General features: G+C 41.9%; 1 protein-coding gene across 2 annotated transcripts; it reads left to right on the forward strand.

Annotated features, from left to right (window-relative positions):
- Positions 1-15,133: 15,133 nt before the first annotated feature.
- On the forward strand, positions 15,134-26,416 carry LOC125453850 (fibrinogen-like protein 1-like protein). 2 transcript variants are annotated; one of them, XM_048533883.2, is made up of 3 exons: positions 15,134-15,236; positions 15,319-15,506; positions 25,598-26,416. In XM_048533883.2, exons 2-3 carry the CDS (start codon positions 15,329-15,331, stop codon positions 26,281-26,283), a joined length of 864 nt encoding a protein of 287 aa, XP_048389840.1. In that variant the 5' UTR covers positions 15,134-15,236; positions 15,319-15,328; the 3' UTR covers positions 26,284-26,416. The 2 variants fall into 2 exon arrangements, with proteins under 2 accessions (XP_048389840.1, XP_048389841.1); XM_048533884.2 differs by having other exon boundaries at positions 15,184-15,242.
- Positions 26,417-27,975: the final 1,559 nt, after the last annotated feature.

The raw sequence follows: 27,975 nt of genomic DNA on the forward strand, positions 1-27,975 counted from the left end.
AGCACTGAACAGTCAAGAGGGTGGACATGTTGCCATACAGAACCACGCTACGGCAATGCTATACCTGCAGCATTTGTCACCAGCCTATGCTGCATGTGCTTCAACCAATCTGTCATTTCTGAAAATCTAGGGGGAGCAGTGGTTAGCACTGCTGCCTAACAGAGTCAGGGATCCACGTTCGATACCACCCTCGGGCAACTGTCTGCTTGGAGCTTGCACATTCTCCCCGTGTCTGCGTGGGTTTCCTCTGGGTGCTCCAGTTTCCTCCCACAGTCCAAAAATGTGCAGGCTTGGTGGATTGGCCGTGCTAAATTGTCCGTAGTGTTCAGGGATATGTAGCTTAGGTGAGTTGTAGGGGGATGGGTCTGGGAAGGATGCTCCAAGGGTCAGTGTGGATTTAGAGATAATGGGAACTGCAGATGTTGGAGAACCCGAGACTTTTTTGTCTCAGTGTGGGCTTGTTGGGCCGAAGGTCATGTTTCCACACTGTAGGGATTCTATGAGCAGTCCTTAGTCAAGCGAAGGGGGGTTATGGCCAATCAGGGGCAGTGATCACAATAAGCCAAAGGGATTGTCTGATTTCAGTCCAAGAAGTAGGCTACAGCAGTCAAGCCCTAGGTATGATGCATGTCCTTCAATAGCCAGGGAATGGCCAGGGTTGTGTCATGACTGACCAGTCAAGAATTGTAAGAATTCAGTTGTGGAGCTGAAGAGACATCTGTCAGTATGAGAGATAGTAGGAACTGCAGATCCTGGAGAATCTGAGATAACAACGTGTAGAGCTGAATGAACACAGCAGGCCAAGCAGCATTTTAGGAGCAGGAAAGCTGACATTTTGGGATTGTTCATGTAAGTTACAAAGAGGCAGACATAGCTTGGGCCCATGCAGGTACCCATCTGTGGCTCCCTTGTCCACTCCACACTCCCCTCCAGCCCCACCACTCCAGGCACTTTTCCCTGCAACCCGTTGCCCCTACACCTTCCCCTCACTCATTTTTCAGGCCCCAAGAAGATTTTCCACATCAAGCAGATGTTCACCTGCACATCTGCTAATGTGGTATACTGCAACCGCTGTTCGCTTTGTGGCTTCCTCTACATCGGGGACACCAAGCGGAGGCTTGGGGACCGCTTTGCAGAACACCTCCGCTCGGTTCGCACTAAACAACTGCACCTCCCAGTTGCAAACTATTTCAACTCCCCCTCCCATTCCTCACATGACATGTCCATCCCGGGCCTCCTGCAGTGCCACAATGATGCTACCTGAAGGTCGCAGGAACAGCAACTCATATTCTGTTTGGGAACCCTGCAGCCCAATGGTATCAATGTGGATTTCACAAGCTTCAAAATCTCCCCTCCCCCACCGCATCCCAAAACCAGCTCATCCCCGCCACCCTAACCTGTCCTTCTTCCCACCTATCCCCTCCTCCCACCTCAAGCCCCACCCCCAATTCTGACCTACTAACCTCATCCCACCCCTTTGACCTGTCCATCCTCCCAGGACTGACCTATCCCCTCCCTACCTCCCCACCTACACTCACCTTTACGAGCTCCATCCCCGCCTCTTTGACCTGTCTGTCTCCCCTCCACCCTTTCTCTCTGTAGAAGCCCTGCCACTTGCTATCATATGCTTTTTCCTTAATTTTAATGCTTTCCTTAACTTATTTAGTTAACCACGGATGGTGAGCTATCCCCTAAGAATTATTATTTAACGTAAGAATATTTTTGTTCTAAGTATTCTGAAATATCCACTGAAATGTCTGTTACTGCTTCTCCACTGACTAATTCCCCAGCCTTGTATCGTGGTTCACTTCAGCTAGCTGAGTTTTCATGCCCATATGATTAGCCTTATTTAAATTTAATAGTCTTTGATCCAGTCCTTTTCATTTCTAAACCAAGTGTCGAATCCCATCATATCGTGGTTGCTGCTCCCTAGGACCACCTTTACTAGAACTATAGAACCAGGGAAATGTTAGAGCACAAAAGAAGTCACTCAGCCCATCTGCTGAATAAACTCGTCACCCACTTTCCAGTATTTGGCCAGTGCCCCTACAGGTTTGAGTAGATCTGATTCCTTTTAAATGAGTTGAGGGTTTCTGCCTCAGTAATCAAACTGGGAAGTGAATTCCAGACGCCTGCCATCCTCTGGGTGAGAAAGTTTACCTTATGTCCCCTCTAATCGAATTACTAATCACTTGGTCCTGCTAATTGACCTCTCTGTTAGTGGAACAGGTCATTATCAATTCTGTATCCATTCTCATTATTTTGTACAACTCGATTGAGTCACCCCTCAACGTCCTCAATTCAAAGGAAAACAAACCTAGCCGAATCCTCATACTGGCAATTTGCAACATTCCTGATAACATCCTTGTAAATCTCCTCTACAGTCTCCCCAGAACATCTGATTCCTTTCTGTAAAGTGGAAATCAGAATATTAACAAGCTCTGCCTTAATCAATGTTTGTAGTTCTAGCATTGTATTCTTGCTCTTGTATTCAATACCTTTCCCAGTGAAGGAAGTCATCCAGTAATCCTTCTTTACCACTTTACCTCCCTATTCTGCACCTTAGACAATCACTCCAAAGTCATGTTCATTGTGTACTTCCTTGTTTTGCTTGTCGTTCTGAAATGCATAATTTCCCACTTCTCCAACTGAATTCCATTTCCAACTCATTATCCTTTTGCACTTGATAGCCATCCTCATGACCAAATACCCAGTAATTTTTAAAAACCAAACTAACTGCGGATGCTGTAAATCAGGAATCTGAGAAAGAGTCACCGGACCTGAAACGTTAACTCTGTCTTCTCCTCCACATATGCCGCCAGACCCAGTAATTTTTGTTTTGCCTGCAAATTTCCCAAACATGCCTCCCACATTTAAATCTAAATCCTTATTATATACTACAAGCAGAAAGGCACCCAACACAGAGCTCTTTGGAACATTACTGGAAAGCTCTTTCCATTCAGAAAAATATCCATCAATCATTATCTTTTATTTTTTTGCCACTGAGCCAGTTTTTGATCTAATTCACCACAGTGCCGTGTATAATTTTTTAAAAATTCATTCATTGTATATGGGGTTTACTGACTGGACCAACATTTGTTGCTCATTCCCAGTTGCCTTTGACAAGGTGGTGGTGAGCTGCTTTTTTGACCTGCTGCAGTCCGTTTGGTGTAAGTAGATCCACAATGTGGTTCTGGAGGGAGTTCCAGGATTTTGACCCTGTGACAATGAAGGATCAGTGATATATTTCCAAGTCAGGATGGTGATTACCTTGGAGGGGAGTTTGCAAAAGGAGGTGTTCCCATGTTGTCCTGTCCATCTTGATGATAACGGTCATGAGTTTAGAAGCTGCTGTCTAAGGAACCTTGATGAATTTCTGCAGTGTCTGTTATGGAAGATACACACTGCTGCTACTACATGTCAAGGTCGGAGGGACTGAATCTAGGCTACATTTTCATGGATGGCATCAAGATTCTTGAGTAATATTGCAGCTGTACCCATCCAATTTAGTTGGGAGTATTCTATCAGAATCCTGACTTTTGTGACTTATAGGTGACTTATCAGAATCAGCATTTTGGGTCCATTGTCCTTTCTTCAGAATAGGTTACAGTTTATGTTTGAATTCCATCACAGCACTTCTTTGTTTACTCAATCTTGAGTTGCTAGATCTTTTTGGAGTCTATCCATTTAGCACAGTGATGATGCCACACAAAATGATAGGGATCATTCTCAAAGTGAAAGCAGGGCTTTGCCTTCACAAAGATTATGTGGTGTAACTCACATAGGTGGTGGGGAGAATTCTTTAATCCATTATAAAGGGCTTTATAGTGGAGCATTTAGAAAGCAGTGGCGGATCAGACAGAGGCAGCATGAGTGTATGAAAGGGGAATCATACTTGACAAATTCATTGGAATTCTGTGATGATTTAACTAGTAGAGTTTACAAGGGGGAGCCAGTCAATGCGGTATATTTGGAGTTTCAGAAAGCATTTGACAAAGTCTCACAGAAGAGATTATTGTGCAAGATTAAAGCACGTGAGATGGGGCAAGTGTATTAAGATGGAGAGAAAACTGGAAAGCAGAGATGAAACAGAGAGTGGGAATTAATGAGTCAGTTTCAAATTGGCACTTGCTATGTTCCATGTTCTATGTTCTATGGCAGGCAGTAACTAGTGGGGTGCTGGGTTCAGTGCTGGGGCCCCAGCTATTTACAACATATATAAATTATTTGGATGTGGGGACAAAATGTAACATCTCAAAGTTTGCACTTGATAATGAGGTGGGTGGGAGGGTGGACTGTGACAAAGATGCAAAGATCCGTCAGCGTGATCTGGAATGTTTGGTTGAGTGAGCAAATCAATGGCAGATGCAGTATAATTTGGATAAATGTGAGAAAATTCACTTTGGAAGCAAAAACAAGAAGGCACATTGCTACCTGAATGGCTGTAAATTGGGAGAGGGGAGTGTGCAGAGGGACCTGGGTGTCCTTGTGCACCAGTCACTGAAGGTGAGCATGTAGGAGCAGCAGGTGGTAAAGAAAGCAAATGGTATGTTGGCCTTCACTGCGAGAGGTTTTGAGTACAGCAGCAGGGATGTGTTGTTACAGTTACACAGGGCCTTGGTGAGACAACACCTAGAATATTGTGTGCAGCTTTGGTCTCCTTTTTTGAGAAAGGATGCATTTGATTGTGAGGGAGTGCAGCAAAGGTTTACCAGGCTGATTACAAGGGTGATGGGGCTAACGTGTGAGGAGAGATCGACTAGGTTGGGATTATTTTCCTATGAGATCAGATGAATAAGCAGGGGTATGATAGAGACATATAAAATTCTAACATGACTAGACAGGCAAGATGCAGGGAGGATGTTCCTGATGGTGGGTGTGTCCAGAACCAGAGGTCACAGTATTTGGGCTCCATAAATTAGGATGGGGATAAGAAAACATTTCTTCATCCAACGAGTGGTGAGCCTGTGGAATTCATTCCCACAGGAAGTAGTTGATGCCAAATCATTGAATGCAACCAAGACATGGCTAGATAAAGCACTTGGGGTGAACGGGATCAAAGGTTATGGGGAGAAAGCAGAATTAGGCTATTGAGTTGGACGATCAACCAGGATTGTGAAGAATGGTACAGCAGGCTCAGAGGGTCGAATAGTCTCTTTCTGCTCCTATCTTCTATGTTTTTATGTTTTTATGCCTACTGTTTTGGACAGCTGCATCTGCGGAAGGCAGGTTAATGAGAATGAGGAGAAGTATGTTCTTCCATCTTGTTGGTTCTCTCAGAACCTGCTGTAGGCCCAATTTAGTAGCTATGTCCTTTACGACCTGACTAGATTGATCAGCAATGCTGCTGCCAAGCCACTCTTAGTGAAATCTCCCATCTAGAGTCCTTTTTGCACCCTTGTCACCCTCATTGCTTTCTCCAAATGTTGTTCAACATGGAGGATTGCCAAGGGAGCATGGTAAGTGGGAATCAGCAGTAAGTTTTCTTGCCAATGTTTAACCTGCTGCCGTGAAACTTCATGGGGTCTGCTGTCAATGTTGAGGACTCCCAGGATGACTCTCTCCCAGCTATATGCCACTGTGCTGTCACCTCCGCTGGGCCTGCCTTGATGGTGAGCCAGTCATATCCAGGGATGGCGATAGTCATGTTTGGGACATTGTCTGTAAGGTATTATTCTGTGAGTATGACAATGTCAGGTTATTGCTTGACTAGACTGTGAGCCAGCTCTCCCAATTTTGGCACTATCCTCCAGTTGCTGGTAAGTAGGACTTTACAGGGTCAACAGGGCTCAGTTTGCAGTTTTTGTTCCCCATACCTTAATTAATTACAGGTGGCTGTCCACTTTCATCAAGTCTTTAATTTTTCTCTAAAGTCTGCTGTGTGGGACCTTGACAAGTGCCTTACTAACATCCATGTGGACAACATTCACTGCACCACTCTCACTTGTCATCTTTGTTACTTACTTAAAACACTAAGTCATGTTCCCTTAAGAAAACCATGTTTTGTGGTTGGTTGACTTGCTGAGCTGGTTCATTGTTCCGCAGACGTTTCATTACCCTGTTGGGAAACATCATCAATGCATTCTGCAATGAAGCGCTTCATTGGAGACTGCAGTGATGATGTTAACCAGCAGGGTAATGAAACATCTGTCGAACAATGAACCAGCTCAGTGAGCAAACCAACCACAACATCCACATCCCGAGCTGCAAATCTACTCTAAAATCTTAGAAAACCATGTTGGTTGTCCAAGATTAATTCATGCTTCTCCAAGTACCAGTTATCCTATCTCACAACATTGATCCCACTGCAGTCCTGCAGTCAACCAGAATATAAACATTTAGCCTATCCCTTGCATCCTTTCTGAATAATGGTACAATATTTGCATCTCTCTGCCCAATCTTCTGCTACTTCACCTGTTTCCAAGTGAGGATTAGAAAATGCTCCTCAACACCAGTTATTTTCTCCTCAGCTTCCTTTGGCAGTCTGGTATACCAACAGATTTAAGAACAGCTTTTTCCCCAGTGTTATCAGACTCATGAATGGACCACTCCGATATTAAAATTGACCTTTTTCTGCACCTTCTCTGTAGCTGAAACACTATATTCTGCATTCTGTTCCATTACCCTGACGAACTTATGCATGGTATAATTTGTCTTGTTAGCATGCAAAACAATATTTTTCATTATATTTTTGTACATGTAATAATGATGCTAAAATCAAATCAAATTAAATTCATCCAGCCCTGCTGATGTATTCACCTTCATTGAAATCAGTTCTTCATATCTCATTACACTTACTTTACCCAATACTTCACATTCCACCTAATTAACTTGAATGGACCCTTCTGAGGAAGGGTTACCGGACCTGAAACGTTAACTCTGTTTTCTCCTCCACAGATGCTGCCAGATCTGCTGAGCTTTTCCAGCAACTTTGTTTTTGTTCCTGATTTACAGCACCCACAGTTCTTTTGGTTTTTATTTAACTTGAATGTCTGCATCAAACCTCCTTTAAGAAGACAGAGGCAAAATATCTATTTGGAACCCGGCCCACATCTTCTGCAGCCACACACAAGTTTCCATTTAAATCTCTAATCGGCCCAAACCTTTCCTTAGTCATTATCTTACTCTTAAGGCACAGATAAAACATTTTTGGATTTTACTCAATTTCACTGGTCAATTCTTTATCACATCCTTGCTAAGCTTTCCTAATTTCCTTTTTCTTTTCATTCCTGTGCTATCTATGCCCCTCTAAGCTTCCAAAAATATCACTTTGTAAGCTTCATTTTTCTGCATTATCTCAACATTTTGCTTCTGAATATCAAGGGAACTTTAGTTTTGTTATTACTGCACTTAATCTTTGTGGTGACACTTTTACACTGTGCCCAAGGAATTTCACTTTTGAATGCCTATCACTGACATTCCTTCAAGTAGTTGTAAACTTTTGCCAGATTGTCGCTCAGTTTTGAAAAGTTTGCCTTCTCCCAATTTAAAACTTTATCCCTGCCCTATCACTCTCCCTTCTCATAATGATGCTAAATGTCACTGCATTTTAATCAGCATCCAAAATGGTCAGCCACTGCTACTTTATCAGGCCACCCAATTTCATTTCCTGAGACTAAGTGAAGAATGACTGTTCGAGGGCTTGTTATGTGCTGCCTGCAAATGTTCTCTTTAATCCACTTCAGTACTTCTGCATGCTCTGTGCCTTTCACACTGTTCAAATTCCAGTTTATATTTGGGTGGTTGAAATCCCCAACTATTATCGATTTATTGATATTGCATTCAGATATTTGTCTACATATTTTCTCCTCCAGCTCTCTCACACAGTTTGGAGGTCTATAATACACATCCAGCAGTGTGGCTGCTCCTTTTCAGTTTCTGAATGCAAAAAATATATGTCTTTATACATTTCCACACTTTGGTTCTGGAATATTAATCATGTCAAAAGCTGACAGATGTCTGTGCATCGCAGCATTTTCTGAACTTATAACTGGAATGTACCAGTCAAGGAAGAGGCTGTCAGAACGTCAAAATGGGCCTCTGAAATATTAACTACATTAAGACCTGTAGACATGTTAGAGAAGGGAATTCTCTCTGGTGTTTAAGTACTGTAAAAAGATTCTGTTGGGGCTAATGGAATTGTATCTTACTGTGCAATTTCAGACGTTTAAACTTGTGTTATATGTAAGTAGTTTTCTTATTCTATTTTCTTTGTATCTCTTTTATGGAATAAGCTTTGTTTTATTATCAAAACAACAACCTGCAGCACTGTGTACTTATGTTTCAGTGCAAAGATCACTTTGTTCATAACAAGAAACAAAATATGATCTATCAAGCCAGATTTCAGCTGGGATCTGACTTGTCCAGTAATAACATTAGCTGGGATCATAACACTTTCCTGAAAAAGCATCATAGCAATAGGGACTGGGGAAAAGAGAGGAAAGATAAAATAAGTGAAGGAGGAAGCCAAGGAAAAGAACGTGCAACCAGACCCAGGCGTCCTTATGCTTTGGAGTAATGGTCTTGTGAAACTTTGTTAAAAAGAAGGGTGTTGAGAAAAGTTCACCTCTGAGGAGGTCTTCTATCTGACAGTGATGGCTTCTTTGCAGCCAACATTTGTTTCAACATTGGGCAAGGATGCTTAGACAGATGCAGTCCTAATTTAGAACCAGTTTGACATTACCCTGTGAACCACATTCCTTACCATGAGGCAGCACTGATACATATCTCTTTCTCTCCAGGGTTTGAAGATCTGATTAGACCATTGTCATTTTGATCACTAGCGACAAAGATTTGGGAACTAATCGATTAACAGGTGTTAGTATACATGGAATTACATGGAATTTATAGCACAGGCCACTTGGGACCAAAGGTTTTTGCCACTTCATTCTCAGCAACTACTTCCCATCTAATTTCCTTTGACTTTGTCAGTATATCTTTGTGCTTTTATTATTTCATTAGTTTTTAAATATTTTTCCCTCGTACGTTTTTACAACTTTCACTTAAAGTCACCTCAACAATTTGCCTCAATTATTTTCTGCAATAGAGACTTCCACATTCCATTGTCATAGACAGTTTATGGTCACCTACCACCTACATTCTGTATGCTTTACATACAATAGGTGTGTATTTCTTTTGTATCCCAAGTGAATAATTCAGCAGCAAGTATTTGTAAGATTATTTATTCCCACACACTTACGCCATCACATGTTGGCTTCTAGTGAAGTTAATAGATTACAGTTGCTTCAATCTTATGATTTCTGTTTGCTCAAATGGCAGGCTGATGGCTTCTTAAATGGATTCAATGATTTAAACTTGTAGTTAAAATTTTGGAATCCAAAGAGTTCAAAGCAGCAGTTTTATTTGTAGTCAAATATAAAACAGGTTGTCTCTCAGGTGAATTTTAGAACTAGAACTTCTTAAGTACTCTGGCTGCTTAAAAACATACAGTTCATTTTGGGATAACGAAGTTCAGGAATGAACACAGCAGGTCAAGCAGCACCCCAGGAGCACAAAAGCTGATGTTTCGGGCCTAGACCCTTCATCAGAAACCTCTGAGTGATGGTTCTGCTGAGTCCTGACGTATTAAGGAAACTATCCCATCTTGTCTAGTTTGGATGGCTGTAGTGGGGTTTGCCTATGTGATATAAAGAGTTGTTGAAAGGAGCCACTGAGTCTATATCTTACTCTCTGTCCGGTATGAATTCCCAAGACCAGCAGTTTGGAAACTCCAGAGATTCCAAGTATTAGCACATTGTTAAAGAATGGGATGTGCGAACTTTACCAATAACTGTGAAGTACCACCACTATATCCAAGTTTAATTAAATATTCACTGAAGATTTGATAATATCTGTTGTCCAAATTCCAGAAGTCAAATGATTTGTGGAAGTAATCTTAGCAGTTTGCTTGTGTTCAATTTTTAGATGTAGTGACAAAAGTTCAAAATATGACTTGTCTCTTCTAGACTTATGACAATAATCACGCTCTGGGTAACGTCTTTTTCCTGAAATACTTCATTGCACTTATTCATGATCATTTTACATTTATGAACCCCAAGTTTACACTCCTTAAATGGAAGAGCTACTCTTTCAAATACTTTAATTATTTAATAGATCTCTTTTAGATCATGCTTGGTTTTCTTTTTCCTAAAGATGAAAGCTCCAACCAGAATCTCTCTGCTCTAGTATTTTCTAGTAAGTTTTCTTTGCCCTTTCTCCAGTGACAATGGATACATTATTTCTCGAAGCATTGGCACACTGTAGGTATCCGTTTCTGTTTTGTAAAGGACACCACACTAGGTTTTCCAAAAAAGTTCTAAAGCATGGGCTTATTCTCAGGAGCAAACTGTCAGAAAAGAAAGAACTCCTTCTTAATCCCTTTCTAGTGCAGGGGAGCCAAATTACCCAACATGCTCCCGAGTGTATGTATGAGAAACACTCCAGTAGCAAAAGGAAATATATCTTTAAACAGCAGGGAATTACAGTTTCTGGAAAAACTGGTTGAATCATCGAGTCATAGAGCCGTGCAGCATGGAAACAGACCTTTCAGTCTAACTCATCCATGCTGACCAGATATCCTAAATAAATCTAGTTCCATTTGTCAGCATTTGATTCTCATATACTCATCCAGATTCCTTTTAAATGTTGTAATTGTACCAGCCTCCACCATATCCTCTGGCAGTTCATTCTAAACACGTACTACTCTCTGCGTGAAAAAAGTTACCCCTTAAGTCCATTTTAATTCTTTCCCCTCTCACCTTAAACCTATGCCTACTTGTTTTAGATTCCCTCAGCCTGGGGAAAAGACCTTGTCTATTCACCCTATCCATTTTCCACATGATTTTATAAACCTTAATAGGGTCACCTCTCAGCCTCTGATGTTCCAGGGAAAATAGCCCCAGTCTACTCAGACTTTCCCTATAGCTCAGACCCTCCAACACTGGCAACATCCTCGTAAATCTTTTCTGAACCTTTTCAGGTTTCACAACATCCTTCCTACAGCGCGCAGACCAGAGTTACACCTAGAATTCCATTAGTGGCCTAACTAATATCTTGCACAGCCACAACATGATCAATGTACTGACCAATAAAAGCAAGCATACCAAATGCCTTCTTCACTATCCTGTACCGATATTAAAACTAAAGAGTAAGGAGAGTCCAGTGCCCAAATGAAAATAGAAGAGTACATGTTGTGCTATCTCCTCTGTCATCATGCAAACCCACTCCCCCCATTTCAGCAAGTCAATGCACTTTTGGTGAAGTAACTTGGACTTGTAACAATTACTTCCTTTTTGCAACTGAATCTCATTTAGGAAAATTACCTTCCTGAAATTTTGTACACTTCTAATGCATGTTGCCTTTCTAAAGGCTGCACTGTAGTTCCCTTTTCTTTCAAGTACACAGGATTTGTATAATGGCTGGTCAGTGAATACTTAAATGATCTAGCACAAATCCTAGCTCTTGAGCACAAAACCAGCAAAATTGATCATGCGAAACTTTTGAGGTTATGATGTTTCCATTCTTGCAGAAGAAGTTCTCCAGCTAAGTATTTTTGCAAGCCATGCTTTCGTTCAAGCAGTTGTTCTCAGGATTAGTGGAACTAGCACAAGTACAATAAATGCAATTAATTTGTTATCCAAGTATTGACTGTACTGATGGGCTTTTAATGATAAACATTCAATGGCACGTAACGCTGCTAAAGTGTATAATTATTTGCTGACATAAAAAGATCATAATCAAGGACAATAATTAATTCTCAAGATGTAGCAATGACCAAATGTTTGATTGTACTGCTGGGCAGATTATAAATGAGAATTGCATGAGTCATGTTAAAGATAAATGATTTATTCGAAATTCTCATACACAACATATGTAGCATGATACCATTATAGTAATGCACCCATTATAATCAGTTATGATGCTATCACTTAGTTATGTTTAATTTTCGTAATTTTTAATGCATTCTCTTAAAATGGACAGGGCGCACCTTTCACAATTCAAGAGGTCTGCAAAGTTCATATATTTGAACTATGTTTCAGTGCAATGAGAAGTGAAATAATAAATGCTAATAATAGTGAATGCTACCTGTATATAATTACCACTTTTCCTACAAGTGATTGTATTTCAAAAAGACAGTGCATTTCTAAACTACTTTGGGAATTTCAGAGACCATGAAAGACACGATGCAAATGCAAGTTTTCCTTTCTTCCAACTGTGTTAAAATATTACAATATTGCAGTAATTGTTATAGTTTTCTCTGTAAATTAAAGCTCAATATTTCTTTCTGGGCAAATTACAATGAACACAAGCTTCACTTTGGAATTGGGTCTCTTTTTTTCTCATTCATTCACAGGATACGACCAGAGTTTATTGCCCATCCTTAGCTGACCTTGAAAAGGTGATGATAAGATGTCTTCTAGAGCTGCTGCAGTTCATGTGCTATAGGTAGACCAGCAATGCCAGTAGGGAGCGAGTTGTAGAATCTTGACACAGCACTGAAGGAACAGAGATACATTTCCAAATCAGGAGGAGGGGAACTTGCAGGTGATGTCAATGTTTGTGTGAAGTAGTCACATTGTCACTCTCAAGTTTCCTACCCTTCTCTATTCACGTCCTTGTAGTTTGGTTTTTGACCTTGACAGCAGACAAAGACTACTGATTACATGTGACCATGAACCCAGTGTGCTGTTCTTTCCTATTCCCATTGAACACTCAATGGTGTTTAACAGGTTAGCTCATCTACTCCTTCTTAATTGCATTTCTCCATTGTTTTCATTTTGACCTGACCTGAACTGTCAGCACATGTGCAATGGCTTCTCCCTCCAAACCTATATCGTCAACTTGATAGTCCATAAGAATGTCACCCTGAGACCCCTACTATTTGCTTGAACATTCTGTCCCTCAGCAACATTATCTGTAGGTATGGAGTCAGTTTCTATCTGTGTATAGATGGCACTACCTTTCTGACCCCAAGCTTTACTCAACCAATAAGACTATCCTGTTAGATTGTCTGACACCAAATACATTAACTTAAAAATCTCCATTCTCTTCTTGATAAAACCTTTTATAAAACCTCTTCTCTCCCAGTCACAATTCCTCTTCCTTCTCCAAATCCAACATGTTAGAGTCTGCTTTTCCAAGCATAGCCTCTTTTGTATCTCACCTCCATATCAATACAACCTTCAGGAGCTTGGAACTTACAGCTTCAGTCCCTTCGTATTGCCACACCTTACTTCATCGTCAAAAGCCGCCTCAAGATTAAACTCTTTGACAGTGCTTTTCCATCTCAATAATTTTCTGACTATTGCTCAGAATCAAGATTAGGAACTTACAAAATCAAAGTTGGTTGAGAATTTTGCTGGGATAATTCAGTACAATATAATTCTTCTTGCCTTAAGCTGGGAAAAGGTTAAACTATTTAAGATCTGTGATATTCTCATTTCATCTTTAATTGGGACACAAAGGTTAGCAAAATTGCATTCTATTATGTCAAAGAAGACGGTGATGAACCTTCTGTTGTGCTTTAACAATTGCATAGTTTTTGGTACACTTCAAATTGCAGTCAAGAGTCAACCTCATTCTGTGATTGGAATCACAAGGATCAGTGCAGGTAAAGGCCATTTGTTTTTGGTACTGAAGTATGATTGAGGCCCATAGCCGCACAAGTACTAGCTGCCAAGACCTGTACGACAGTGAGGTACCAGCAGCTCCTCTTTTCTGGCATCACCAATAGGATCAATGGCCACTGGTAAAATCACATCCCCATAAGACCATAAAAATCAGAGCAGGAGGAGGCCATTCAATCTCTTGAGCCTGCTCTGCCATTCAATGGGATCATGGCTGATCTTGATATTCCTCAAGTCTACTTTCCTGCCTTTTCCCCTTACCGCTTCATTCCCCTGCTAATCAAGAATCTATCTATCTCAGCTTTAAATATCCACAAGGGTTCAAGCCCCATAGCTCTCTGTGGCAAGGAGTTCCAGACATTGACAGCTCTATGAGAGAAGAAACGTCTCCTTACCTTAGTTTTAAATTGGCACCCTTTTCTCTTAGACTATGCCCTCTTCTTTGAGACTCTCCTTTGAGGGGAAGCATCAGCTCAGCATTTACCCTGTCAAGCCCCTTAAGAATCCTATATGTTTCAACAAGATGATCTCTCATTCTACTAAATTCCAGTAGGTAGAGTCCCACATGTTTTGCCTTTGCTCATAAGAAAATTCCTCCATAACAGTGCTCATTCCAGTGAGCCTTCTTTGAACTGCGCAAGGCCAAGGACCATAGACGGTTAATAGGCCAGAGCATGTGAAGTTAGGGTGTAGGTTGTGGGAGAGGGAGGCTGGAGACAAAGGTAAGTATTTGAGGTTTTAGAAGGATTTGTAGCTTGGGTTGTGGGTGAGGTTGTTGACTTGCTCGCCGAGCTGACTTGTTTCTGTTCAGACGTTTTGTCACCATGCTAGTTAACACCATCAGTTCAGAAACATCTGAACAAAAACAAGTCAACTCGGTGAGCAAGTCAACAATCTCACAAAGGTAAGTAAGTGGGTTTTATTTAGCACCCAAGCTCTTCCTGATGCTTCATCACTTGATCAGGGAGAGTGCCTGATAGTGAGAGATCAATTCATCTCCATTAAACTAGCCCCACCCCATGAAGCATTTGACAAATCCAACAAGTTTTGTTGCGTGGCTTTTTGAGGAGCTAGAAAATCCATATGACCTTCACTTAATTCTTGAGCCTCCACCAAATTATGGTACGATTATGAGCATTACAGTGCAATACTAGAGTACATATATTACTGTTGGTGAGAGTTAATTGTTAAACCAAATTCTGTGTAATCATGCAATGATAGATCACATGAAAAATTATAGACCAGCAAGATTCATTGGTGGGAACTTTATTGAAGAAAATTATTTCATTAAAAACTAAAATTATCACACTTATAATACATTTAATTTTGCTTCTGCAAACATATTCCTTTTTTTAAGATAATGGTTTTGTAGCTTACCTGGAATGTGTGTTTACCTATCAATAAAAGTCAGGATGAAATCAGATAGTCCTAACATATTCCAGCTGTTAAGATGTTTACCACAGGTTTAGGGCATACTCAATGTAAACTTCATTATCTGTAAAATTATAGTTAATTTTTAATTGTTCCTGGCTATTTGTATCCAGATTGCCTGTATAAAAGCAGACAGTGAACCCTATAGTTTATTTCCTGTCTAACCTTCTCCCAGCAAAGGTCTCAGTAAGTGTGAAAAAATTTGTTGCAAATTTAGAAGCTAAACTCATAAGATTAACTCATGTGGTTTATCCTCTTGCAGGTTTTCCATCATGAAGTTCAACACCCAGTTCATAACGTTTATTCTGCTGTCTATTCAAAGTTTTACTTTGGATGCTGCAGACTCACTGTTCTACAAAAGCATGGAACTTAGTGTAGTTAATGCTAAAATGGTACCTCAAGACCAAGTGAGTAAGATCATAAATTTGAGAGATCTGCTTCTGAAAAAAGGTAAGCTCTTTGAATAATATTTCTTCTGAAAACTTTGATGCAAATATAATAGGTTTCCCTCAATTGTATACATTTCGATTTTAAAAGACGTACTCAATCTGGGGCTATCATACACTTGTGTCCTTGACATTACCCTCAAGCATTCCTCTGTCTTGTATGGGGCAGCCAAGTGAATATTTCTATGTTCTGCCTTCATCAGATCAGGAAGGAACTGATTAATGCTCACCATGCATTTATCAGAATACATTTTCCTACTTGAAAATTCTTCACAGCCTTGGTGGTATAAATGTTAAGTTAGAGCAATTGTGTTAACTATCATAACTGTATTGGCTTTCAAGGAGACCTCACAATGGAGAGAAAACAGTATTTTCTTTTAATTTTTATTTTAAAGCATTTCATTAGATGATTTGAATAACACAAATTAGAATTTGGACAACTACCTGGTGAGCGATTTCAAATCAAATCATCAGGAAGTATGCCAACTAGGATTTCAGTTTGCCCTGTCCACAGAATCATGTTTGAAATGGTTTTTCCTTACCAATCTAAATATTAATAAAAGGTTCTGTGTACTGCCCCTGTAAACATACAGATTTTGAGATTACTAAATAGAGCAATTGAAAGAGTGAGACTGGTTAGGCAAGGTAGGGAGTCCCCTTGACAACTTTTGTGTAAAGTTGTCACACTTAAATGCATAACAACACACTATTTTAGTTGCAATCCTTTTGCAAAGGTACAAAAGTTTAAAATAAACAAGGTAATTCGAGGCAAAATGAATCATACCTTAGTATGCTGGTTCGGCACATGACTAGGAAGATAAACACAGTGTCGGTATTTATTGTAACAGAAACCAAGAATATAAGGAACTTCTACAATAGCTACACAGGGCCTATGTTAGACTACATCTGGAACAGTGTGTACAGCTAAGAAAGGATTTAAAAACATTTGAAACTGTTCAGAAAAATGTCACTTGCCTTATTGTTGGGATAGATAGGGTAGAGGCAGGTACAATTACAACATTTAAAAGACATTTGGACAGGTATAGGGATAGGAAAGGTTTAGAGGGATATGGGCCAAATGTGCGAAAATGGGACTGGTTCAGTTTAGAAAACCTGGTCCATGGACGAGTTGGGCCGAAGGGCCTTTTCCATGCTGTATGACTCTAAAATTTGAGCAAATTGAGCCGACATACTAGAGGTTAGAATAATGAGAAGTGATCATACTGAAGCATATAGAATCATTATAGTGGACTTGAAAGGGTGACTATTGACAGGATGTTTTCCTTGGTGGGATTGTCTAGGATTAGGGGAGACAGTTTGAAAAATAGGAGTCTCCCATTTACATCAGAGATGTGCAGAATTGTTTTCTCTCAGAGTCAGTCTGTGGAATTATTTTCCCCAGAGAACAGTGAGGACGGGCTATTGAATAGATTAAAGGCTGATTTAGATAGATTTTTGATTGATCGTGGAGTTAAGGTTTTCTTTTTGGGAGAGAATAATCCAGGAAAGTGGGGTTGTGTCCTCAATCAGATTAGTCAAGGTTTGTCTAATGGCAGAGCAGAGCAGGTCCAAGTTGCCGAATGGCTTACTGCTTCTAATTCTTGTGATCTTGTGAAATTTCTTCTAGCCCTCAGCAATTGCGAATGTAAGAAATTAAGGGTATAGTGCACACAATTTTCATCTTATTTTTGTCATTCTTTTTCATGGGATGTGGGCAAGACCAGCAATGGTTGCCCATCCCTTTTTGTCCTTGAATTGAATGGTTTAATAGACCACTTCAGAGGACAGTCAAGGATCAACCATTTCAAGTGGATTTGGAGTCACGTGTAAGCTAGACCAGGTAATAATGCCAGACTTCCCTCGCTGAAGGACTTTAGCGAAGCAAAGAGTTTTTACACAAGAATTAATAATAGTTTCATACTTATCATTATAACATAGAACATAGATCTGTACAGCACAGGAATGGGTCCTCTGGTTACAATGTTGTACCGAATGTGGTGCCAAATTAAACTAATCCCTTCTGCCTGCCTTTAGTCCATATCCCTCCATTCCTTGCGCATTTGCGTGCTTAATCTAAAAGTCTCTTAAATGCCCCTATCGTATCTGCCTCCACCATTACCCATGGCAGTGCGTTTCACACTCCTACAACTCTCTGTGTAAAGAACATGACCCTCACACCTCCTTTGAACTTTCCCCCTCTCACCTTAAATGTTTGAACCCAGGATTAGACTTTTCAACTCTGGGAAAAAGATTCTGACTGTCAACCCTATCTACGTATCTCATAATTTTATAGGCTTCTATAAAGCCTTCCCTCAGCCTCTGCCACTCCAGAGAAAAAAATCCCAAGATTTTCAAGCCTGTCCTTATTGTTCATACCCTCTAATCCAGGCAGTGTTCTGGTAAACCTCTTCTGCACCCTCTCCTAAGCCTTCATATCCTTCCTGTAATATGGCGAGCAGAATTGAATGCAATACTAGGTGTGGCCTAACCAAAGCCTTATAAAGCTGTAATATGACATCCTGATTCTAGTACTCAATTCCCCCACCAATAAAGGCAAGGATGCCATGCACCTTCATTACCACGCTATCTACTTGCGTGACCACTTTCAGGGAGCTATCGATTTGAACCCCAGATCCCTCTGTACATCAATGCTGTTCAGGGTCCTCCTAAACGAACAGTTCATCCACTTCACCAACACCTTCCACCCCAACCTTCAGTTCACCTGGGCCATCTCCAGCAAATCCCTCACCTTCCTGGACCTCAGTCTCCATCTCAGGCAACCAGCTTGTAACTGATATCCATTTCAAGCCCACTGACTCCCACAGCTACCGAGAATACACCTCCTCCCACACACCCTCCTGCAAAAATTCCATCCCCTATTCCCAATTACTCCGCCTCCGCCGCATTTGCTCCCACGATGAGGCATTCCAGTCCCGCACATTCCAGGTGTCCAAGTTCTTCAAGGACCGCAACTTTCCCCCCACAGTGGTCGAGAATGTCCTTGACCGCGTCTCCTGCATTTCCCGCAACACATCCCTCACACCCCGCCCCCGCCACAACCGCCCTAAGAGGATCCCCCTCGTTCTCACACACCACCGCACCTACCTCCGGATACAACGCATCATCCTCCGACACTTCCGCCATCTACAATCCGACACCACCACCCAAGACATTTTTCCGTCCCCACCCCTGTCTGCTTTCCGGAGAGACCACGCTCTCCGTGACTCCCTTGTTCGCTCCACACTGCACTCCAACCCCACCACACCCGGCACCTTCCCCTGCAACCGCAGGAAATGCTACACCTTCCTCCACACCTCCTCCCTCACCCCTATCCCAGGCCCCAAGATGACATTCCACATTAAGCAGAGGTTCACCTGCACATCTGCCAATGTGGTATACTGCATCCACTGTACCCGGTGTGGCTTCCTCTACATTGGGGAAACCAAGCGGAGGCTTGGGAACCGCTTTGCAGAACACCTCCGCTTGGTTCGCAATAAACAACTGCACCTTCCAGTCGCAAACCATTTCCACTCCTGCTCCCATTCTTTAGATGACATGTCCATCATGGGCCTCCTGCACTGCCACAATGATGCCACCCGAAGGTTGCAGGAACAGCAACTCATATTCCGCTTGGGAACCCTGCAGCCCAATGGTATCAATGTGGACTTCACCAGCTTCAAAATCTCCCCTTCCCCCACCGCATCCCAAAACCAGCCCAGTTCGTCCCCTCCCCCCACTGCACCACACAACCAGCCCAGCTCTTCCCCTCCACCCACTGCATCCCATAACCAATCCAACCTGTCTCTGCCTCCCTAACCTATTCTTCCTCTCACCCATCCTTTGCTCCCACCCCAAGCCGCACCTCCATCTCCTATCTACCAACCTCCTCCCACCTCCTTGACCTGTCCGTCTTCCCTGGACTGACTTATCCCCTCCCTACCTCCCCACCTATACTCTCCTCTCCACCTATCTTCTTTTCTCTCCATCTTCGGTCCGCCTCCCCCTCTCTCCCTATTTATTCCGGAACCCTCACCCCAACCCCCTCTCTGATGAAGGGTCTAGGCCTGAAACGTCAGCTTTTGTGCTCCTGAGATACTGCTGGGCCTGCTGTGTTCATCCAGCCTCACATTTCATTATCTTGGATTCTCCAGCATCTGCAGTTCCCATTATCACTCCTCCTACTAACTGTATACTTTTCCTTAACACCTGATCTCCCAAAATGCAGAACCTCACCTGGATTAGACTCTATCCACCATTTCTCTGCCCATATCTGCAACTGATCTATGTCCTGCTGTATCCTTTGACAACCTTCTACACTATCCACAACTCCACCGATCCTTGTGTCATCTGCAAATTTACTAACCTATCCATCTACATTTTCATCCAAGTCATTTATATATATCACAAACAGCAGAGGTCCTAGGATGTAGCCCTGAGGAACACCACTAGCCACGGACCTCCAGCCAGAAAAAAGCCCTTCCACCACTACAATGTCCCTTCCATGGGCAAGACAATTCTGAATCTATGTGGCAAAATCACCATGGATCCCATGCATCTTAATCAACTGTATGAGCCTGCCATTAGCGATCTTGTCAAAAGCCTTACTAAAATCCATGTAAACAATATCCACTGCTCAATCCTCATCGATCACCTTTGTCATTTTCCCAAGAAATTGACTCCAGTTAGTAAGATATGACCTGCCCTGTACAAAGCCATGCTTACTGTCCCCAATTAGGCTATGAACAAGAACAAAGAAAATTACAGCACAGGAACAGGCTCTCCGGCCCTACACGCCAGCGCTGATCCATATCCTCTATCTAAACCTGTTGCCTATTTTCCATGTATCCCTCTGCTCCCTGCCCATTCATGTACCTGTCTAGATACATCTTAAATGATGCTGTCGTGCCCACCTCTACTGGCAACGTGTTCCAGGCACCCACCACATTCTGCGTAAAGAACTTTCCACACATATCTCCCTTAAACTTTTCCCCTCTCACCTTGAAATCATGATCCCTAGTAATTGAGTCCCCCACTCTGGGAAAAAAACTGTAACAAAACTTGCCAACTCTTGTAATCAATACCCCGTCCAATGAACGAAAGCATGCTGTATGCCTGCTTGACCACTCTATCGGCCTGCATTGCCACCTTCAGGATACAATGGACCTGAACACCTAGATCTCTCTGTGCATCAATTTTCTCCAGGGCTTTTCCATTTACTGTTGAGTTTGCTCTTGAATTGGATCTTCCAAAATGCATCACCTTGCATTTGCCTGGATTGAACTCCATCTGCCATTTCTCCTCCCAACGCCCCAATCTATCTATATTTTGCTGCATTCTCCGACAGTCCCCTTCACTGTCTGCTACTCCACCAATCTTAGTGTCATCTGCAAACTTGCTAATCAGACCATCTATACCTTCCTCCAGATCATTTATGTATATCACAAACAACGGTGGTCCCAACACGGATGCCTGTGGAACACCAGTGGTTTCAGTTCTCCCTTCCACTACAACTCTCTGTCTCCTGTACCCAGCCAGTTCTCTATCTATCTAGCTAGTACATCTTGGACACCATGCAACTTCACTTTGTCCATCAGCCTATCATTGGGAACCTTATCAAACGTCTTACTGAAGCCCATGTATATGACATCTACAGCCCTTCCCTCATCTATCAACTTTGTCACTTTCTCAAAGAATTCTATCAAGTTGGTAAGACAAGAACTTCCCTGCACAAAACCATGCTGCCTATCACTAATATGCCCCTTTTCTTCTAAATGTAAATAGATCCTATCCCTCAGTATCTTCTCCAGCAGCTTCCCCACCACTGATGTCAGGCTCACTGGTGGATAATTACCTGGATTATCTTTGCTGCCCTTCTTAAACAAGGAGGCAACATTAGCAATTCTCCAATCGTCAAGGACCTCACCCGTGTTCAAGGGTGCTACAAAGATATCTGTTAAGGCCCTAGCTATTTCGTCTCTCACTTCCCTCAGTAACATGTGATAGATCCCATCCAGACCTGAGGACTTGTCCACCCTGATGCCTTTTAGAATTCCCAACACTTCCTCGCTCCTTATGCTGACTTGACCTAGGGTAATCAAACATCTATCCCGACCCTTAACATCCATCATGTCCCTCTCCTCGGTGAATGCTGATGCAAAGTACTCATTATGAATTTCACTCATTTTCTCTGACTCCTCACATAACTTTCCTCCTTTGTCCTTGAGTGGGCCAACCCTCTCTCTAGTTACCCTCTTACTCCTTATGTACGAATAAAAGGCTTTGGGATTTTCCTTAACCCTACTTGCCAAAGATATTTCATGACCCCTGTTAGCCCTCTTAATTCCTTGTTTCAGATTGGTGCTACTTTCCCGATATTCTTCCAAAACTTCGTCTGGTTTCGGTCGCCTAGACCTTATGTATGCTTCCTTTTTCCTCTTTGCTGGTCGCACGATTTCACCTGTCATCCATGGTTCCCTAATCCTGCCCTTTCTACCCCTCATTTTCACAGGGACATGTCTGTCCTGTACGCTAATCAACATCTCTTTAGAAGCCTCCCAAATATCAAATGTGGATTTACCCTCAAACAGCTACCCCCAATCCACATTCCCCAGCTCCTGCTGAATTTTGCTGTGGTTAGCCTTCCCCCAGTTCAGCACTCTTCCTTTAGGACCACTCTCATCTTTGTCCATCAGTATTCTAAAACTTATGGAATTTTGATCACTATTCACAAAGCAATCCCCTACTGTAACTTTAACCACCTGGCCGGGCTCATTCCCCAACACCAGGTCCAGTATGGCCCCTTCCCGAGTTGGACTGCTTACATACTGCTCTAGAAAACCCTCCTGCATGCTCGTTACACATTCTGCTCCATCTAAATCCCTAACACTAAGTGAATCCCAGTCAATGTTGGGAAAATTAAAATCACCCATCACCACCAAGCTGTTGCTCCGACATCTGTCCGTAATCTGTCTACATATTTGTACCTCTTTCTCTCGCTCGCTGTTGGGAGGCCTGTAGTACAGCCCCAACATTGTTACTGCACCCTTCCGATTTCTGAGTTCGGCCCATATTGCCTCATTGCTCGCGTTCTCCATGGGGCCCTCCTTCAGTACAGCTGTGATATCCTCTTTGACCAGTAGTGCAACTTCCCTTTTACCTCCCTCTCCATCTGACTGAAGCATCTGTATCCTGGCATATTTAGTTGCCAATCTTGCCCCTCCCTCAACCAAGTCTCAGTCGTGGCAATAACATCATACTCCCAGGCCCTAATCCAAGCCCTAAGTTCATCTGCCTTACCCACTACACTTCTCGCATTAAAACAAATGCACCTCAGACCACCTGTCTCTTTGGGTTCATCATCTGCTCCTTGCTTACTCTTCCCCTTAGTTCCCCTTAGACTTCATTATCTAGTTCCTTACAGGCTTCAGTTACTACCTCCTTACTGTCCACTAACCTCCTCATTTGGTTCCCATCCCCCTGCCACATTAGATTAAACCCTCCCCAACAGCTTTAGTAAAAGCAGCCCCTAGAACATTGGTTCCAGTCCTGCCCAGTCATAGACTGTCCGATTTGTAATACTACCACCTCTCCCAGAATCGGTCCCAATGTCCCAAATATCTGAACCCCTCCCTCCTGCACCATCTCTCGCCCACTCATTTATCCTGCCTATTCTTTCATTTCTACACTGACGAGCATGTGGCACTGGTAGCAATTCTGAGATTATTACCTCTGAGGTCCTACTTTTTAACTTGGCTCCTAACACCCTGAATTCTGCTTGTAGGACCTCATCCTGTTTTTTACCGATATCATTGATGTCTATATGCACCACGACTGCTTTTCCAAATGTTCATAAATCCTATCCCTAAGAATTCTTTCTATTAGCTTCCCAATCACTGATGTGAGACTCACCAGTCTGTCATTTCCTGGATTGTCCATATTTCCCTTTTTGAACAGAGAATAAAATTAGTTAATTGCCAATCCTCCAGGACCTCTCCAGTGACTAGCAAGGATGAGTTTTCAATTCCAGATTTATTAATTGAATTTAAATTCCACCAACTACTGTGGTATTCTCCTGCACCTCAGATTACTAAGTCATTGTCCCCCCAGTAAATGGTGGACATAGTATTATACTGGGTTAGGCATGAAAAATGTTTCTAGATACGTAGTGACATTTTATATGTTACATATTTCAGTCTGGTAGTGAAAAGTATGTCAAGAAGAACAGAAAAACAAGGTCACTTTGTATGGCAGCTAAGGTATTACCAGCAACAGGAAAGTTACAAGCAAGTCATCCCCAGTAGTTAGTGACTAATTGAACTAATCGAATGTGCCTTGGACACTAATTATTTCCATATCCTTCATGGCCCAATGTGATTCACATTTAATATGTTATAGTTGAGGTGTAGTTTGTAGATAAAATGTAATAGTTTATTGGTGCACAGCGAGGCCCCACAATCAGCAAAATAAGACAAATTACTCAAAAAGCAAAGTTCTGAAGAAGGGTTACTGGACCCAAAACATTAACTCTACTTTCTCTTCACAAATGCAGTCAGATCTGCTGAGTTTCTCTAGCAACTTCTGTTTCTGTTTCAGATAAATTACCAGTTTCATTGATTGAGGGATGACAGTGGGAATAGTACAAATGGACTGTTAAGTGCATTCTTCGTTGAAATTCAACTTTTGATTCAAGCTGCATCAAAAAAGAACAGTCCTCCAAACAATATTAATCAATCAGCCTAGCTAATGGTTTGGAACTTGGACCCATACCTTAGAAAGGGGGCATAATTTCAAATGAACCAAGTTGATTGAATGTTGCTTGGCCCAACTGATGTCTATGTCTTGTGATAAGAACATAGAACATAGAACATAACAGCACAGTACAGGCCCTTCGGCCCTCGATGTTGTGCCGACCTGTCATACCGATCTCAAGCCCATCAAACCTACACTATTCCATGTACGTCCATATGCTTGTCTAATGAAGACTTAAATGTGCCTAAAGTTGGCGAATCTACTACCGTTGCAGGCAAAGCGTTCCATTCCCTTACTACTCTCTGAGTAAAGAAACTACCTCTGACATCTGTCCTATATCTTTCACCCCTCAATTTAAAGCTATGCCCCCTCGTGCTCGCCGTCACCATCCTAGGAAAAAGGCTCTCCCCATCCACCCTATCTAACCCTCTGATTATTTTATATGTTTCAATTAAGTCATCTCTCAACCTTCTTCTCTCTAATGAAAACAGCTTCAAGTCCCTCAGCCTTTCCTCGTAAGACCTTTCCTCCATGCCAGGCAACATCCTAGTAAATCTCCTCTGCACCCTTTCCAAAGCTTCCACATCCTTCTTATAATGCGGTGACCAGAGCTGTACGCAATACTCCAAGTGCGGCCGCACCAGAGTTTTGTACAGCTTCACCATAACCTCTTGGTTCCGGAACTCGATCCCTCTATTAATCAAAGCTAAAACACTGTATGCCTTCTTAACAGCCCTGTCAACCTGGGTGGCAAATTTCAAGGATCTGTGTACATGGACACCGAGATCTCTCTGCTCATCTACACTACTAAGAATCTTACCATTAGCCCAGTACTTTGCCTTCTGGTTACTCCTACCAAAGTGCATCACCTCACACTTGTCTGCATTAAACTCCATTTGCCACCTCTCAGCCCAGATCTATAAGATCTCGAGGCCTTAACAAGATTGGTTAATTTATACTGTACAAAGTTCTATCTTGATTGAAAAATAATCATTGTATCTTATTAATGGTATAATGCTTTTGACCTTATAAAAGAAATCAAATCAAATTTATCCTGAACAAATCTGTGAGTAATTACTGAATGAAATGAAATGCAATTAATTCTTTCAAATTAAAACACAGTATAATAGATAACATATTAGTCCTATAAATAGCATGCTTGAGAGAAATCGTCATTCAGAAATTATATTTCTTACATTGGATTGCATCTTTATTCGTAATATAGTGCGATCTTCTTACATAGCTATCAAATAAATTTAAGACACAAGGTAAACTGTTGTATGAATATTCATGCAAAGATGTACATGAAAATATGCAGCAAACTAAATTAAATACTTGTCATTGTAGCAAAATACTCAAGAGATTGCAATGAACTTCTTCAACGAGGATTCACTGATGATGGCCTCTACGTGATCCAACCAGAACCACTAAAGTTAACACCACCCCTTGTGGTGAACTGTAACATGAGTTATGACTGTAACGGTGGGTGGACAGTGCTGCATCGAAACACCAGGCAGAGTGAGATGACATGGAATGAAACATGGACTGCTTACAAGTATGGGTTTGGCAACATTCAGGGTGACCACTACATTGGCAATCAATATATGTACTACCTAACCAGCCAGAAGTGGTATAAAGCAAGAGTAGTTATTGATGAGGAGATAGGTGGTTTGATTCATCAGAGCTATGCTGAGTATGATATTTTCCGGTTGGGTGATGAGACCACACACTACAGGCTGCAACTTGGGGCATACAGGGGTGGTGCTGGAGATGCATTGGCAGGTTATGCCAATATGGTTGATAATATGCCATTCAGTTCGAGGGATAATGACACAGATGGTGATGTAGCTAACTGTGCTTCCAAGTATGGTGGTGCGTGGTGGTTTGATACTTGCTCACAACAAAGCCCCTTTGCCATGTTGACCCAGAAAGAGCAAATTCACTGGAAACCTTTCTGCAAAAACTGCAGGCATGTCGTTCTCATGGTCAAACCTGTCAATATGTACTGCCGCTCTGAAGAAATGACACTGTAGATTAGATACTAATTTTATTTCAAAATGAGAATGGTTCTTTGTGAAATCAGTTGCTAGAACAATATAGTTTAAATTGTTGATGTAGGAACTTTTGGTGTAGTTGAAAAATAAAATTCATTAAAGCACCCATATATTTTTTGGTTCCTGGAGATTATTTTAGTGAGCAATGCAAAAAATGGTGTTTGGTATTCTACTCTTATATGGACTCAGGCTAATATGGCCACTTAATTTTCTTCATTGGTGGAAAACAGATAGCAAAGCTTGTCTGCCTGTTCCGCACTATGGAAAAGAATAAAATTACACAATGGCAATCTTATCCTCAGCAACATCACAGCAAATCTGCTGGAAATTGTCAAATAAAATGAAAGAAATCTGATTTTCCAATTTAACCCACAAAATAATGGAAAACATAAAAGTTCTATAGATAGCGCCAACTCATAAATCATGTATCAATGCTTTCCATACTTGTTCAAATTACCTCGACATGCTGCTGGAAGTGCTATCTAAGACCATGAATACAATTGCAAGCTCACTTTTTAAAACACTTTGTAGAGTTAGGAACAGCAAGAATGCTCCCTCTGAATCCCCAGCACAAACTGTGGTTGGCTAACATTCATTTCCTCTCACCCTACCAGGATGTGCGGATGCCTCAATTGGCATTGCAGCTACTCCAGGTCAATGTAGGAGACACTAGGGAGATTTCTTAGCACCAATACAATCATCATTTAAAGTTGTGGTTGTGTCCTTGACAATCACAACTTTAAGTGAAATACTAAAACTGTAGATCGGGGTGGTTATCTCATTTGACTGCACAGCTGGAGTATGTGATGCACAGTATTGCCAACAGCACAGGTTCAAATCTTGGAATGGTGAAGTTCTTGCCTTCTCAACGTCATGCCCCACCTCCACTACTTGATGTATGGTGGCTCTGAGGTTAAACTCACCACCATCTTTCTCTTGAATGTGAGGGCAGCCTCTGGCACTATGGCAACTTTAGTTCTGTAGGTTATTCCTCATCAAAAATAAAACAGTATGCACTCCAAATTGAAGCTTTTTACTTTATCAAATGAAATATGTTTTGAAATATTTTAAAATATTAAAGAAAAATGTAATTTGCTACTTATAGCGTCTTCTTCTCTCCAACAAACCTCATTCCCCAATTGCCTTTTCCTTGTTGCCGCAGACCTTTCCTGCTTCCTGACTCTCTGAGTTATGATCTTTCTCAACTCCTTGGCCCTCTGAGTTATGATCTATATCTGCTCCCTGACCCTCTGATTTATAGGGTAACCTCCAGCATGCTCGATTCTCCCTCTTGCCACTTCCTTCTCCTAGAATTGGGACGCAATAGCCAAGTAGTATTACTGTTAGTCCAGAAATCCAGGCAATGTTCTGGGGATAATAAAATGTGAGGCTGGATGAACACAGCAGGCCAAGCAGCATCTCAGGAGCGCACAAGCTGACGTTTCGGGCCTAGACCCTTCATCAGAGCTCTGATGAAGGGTCTAGGCCCGAAACGTCAGCTTGTGCGCTCCTGAGATGCTGCTTGGCCTGCTGTGTTCATCCAGCCTCACATTTTATTATCTTGGAATCTCCAGCATCTGCAGTTCCCATTATCTCCAATGTTCTGGGGACCTGGGTTCGAATCCAAGCACGGCAGATGGTGGAGTTTGAATGCAACAAATATCTGGAATT

Source organism: Stegostoma tigrinum, chromosome 7 (genome assembly GCF_030684315.1).
Source record: "Stegostoma tigrinum isolate sSteTig4 chromosome 7, sSteTig4.hap1, whole genome shotgun sequence".
Lineage (NCBI taxonomy): Eukaryota > Metazoa > Chordata > Chondrichthyes > Orectolobiformes > Stegostomatidae > Stegostoma > Stegostoma tigrinum.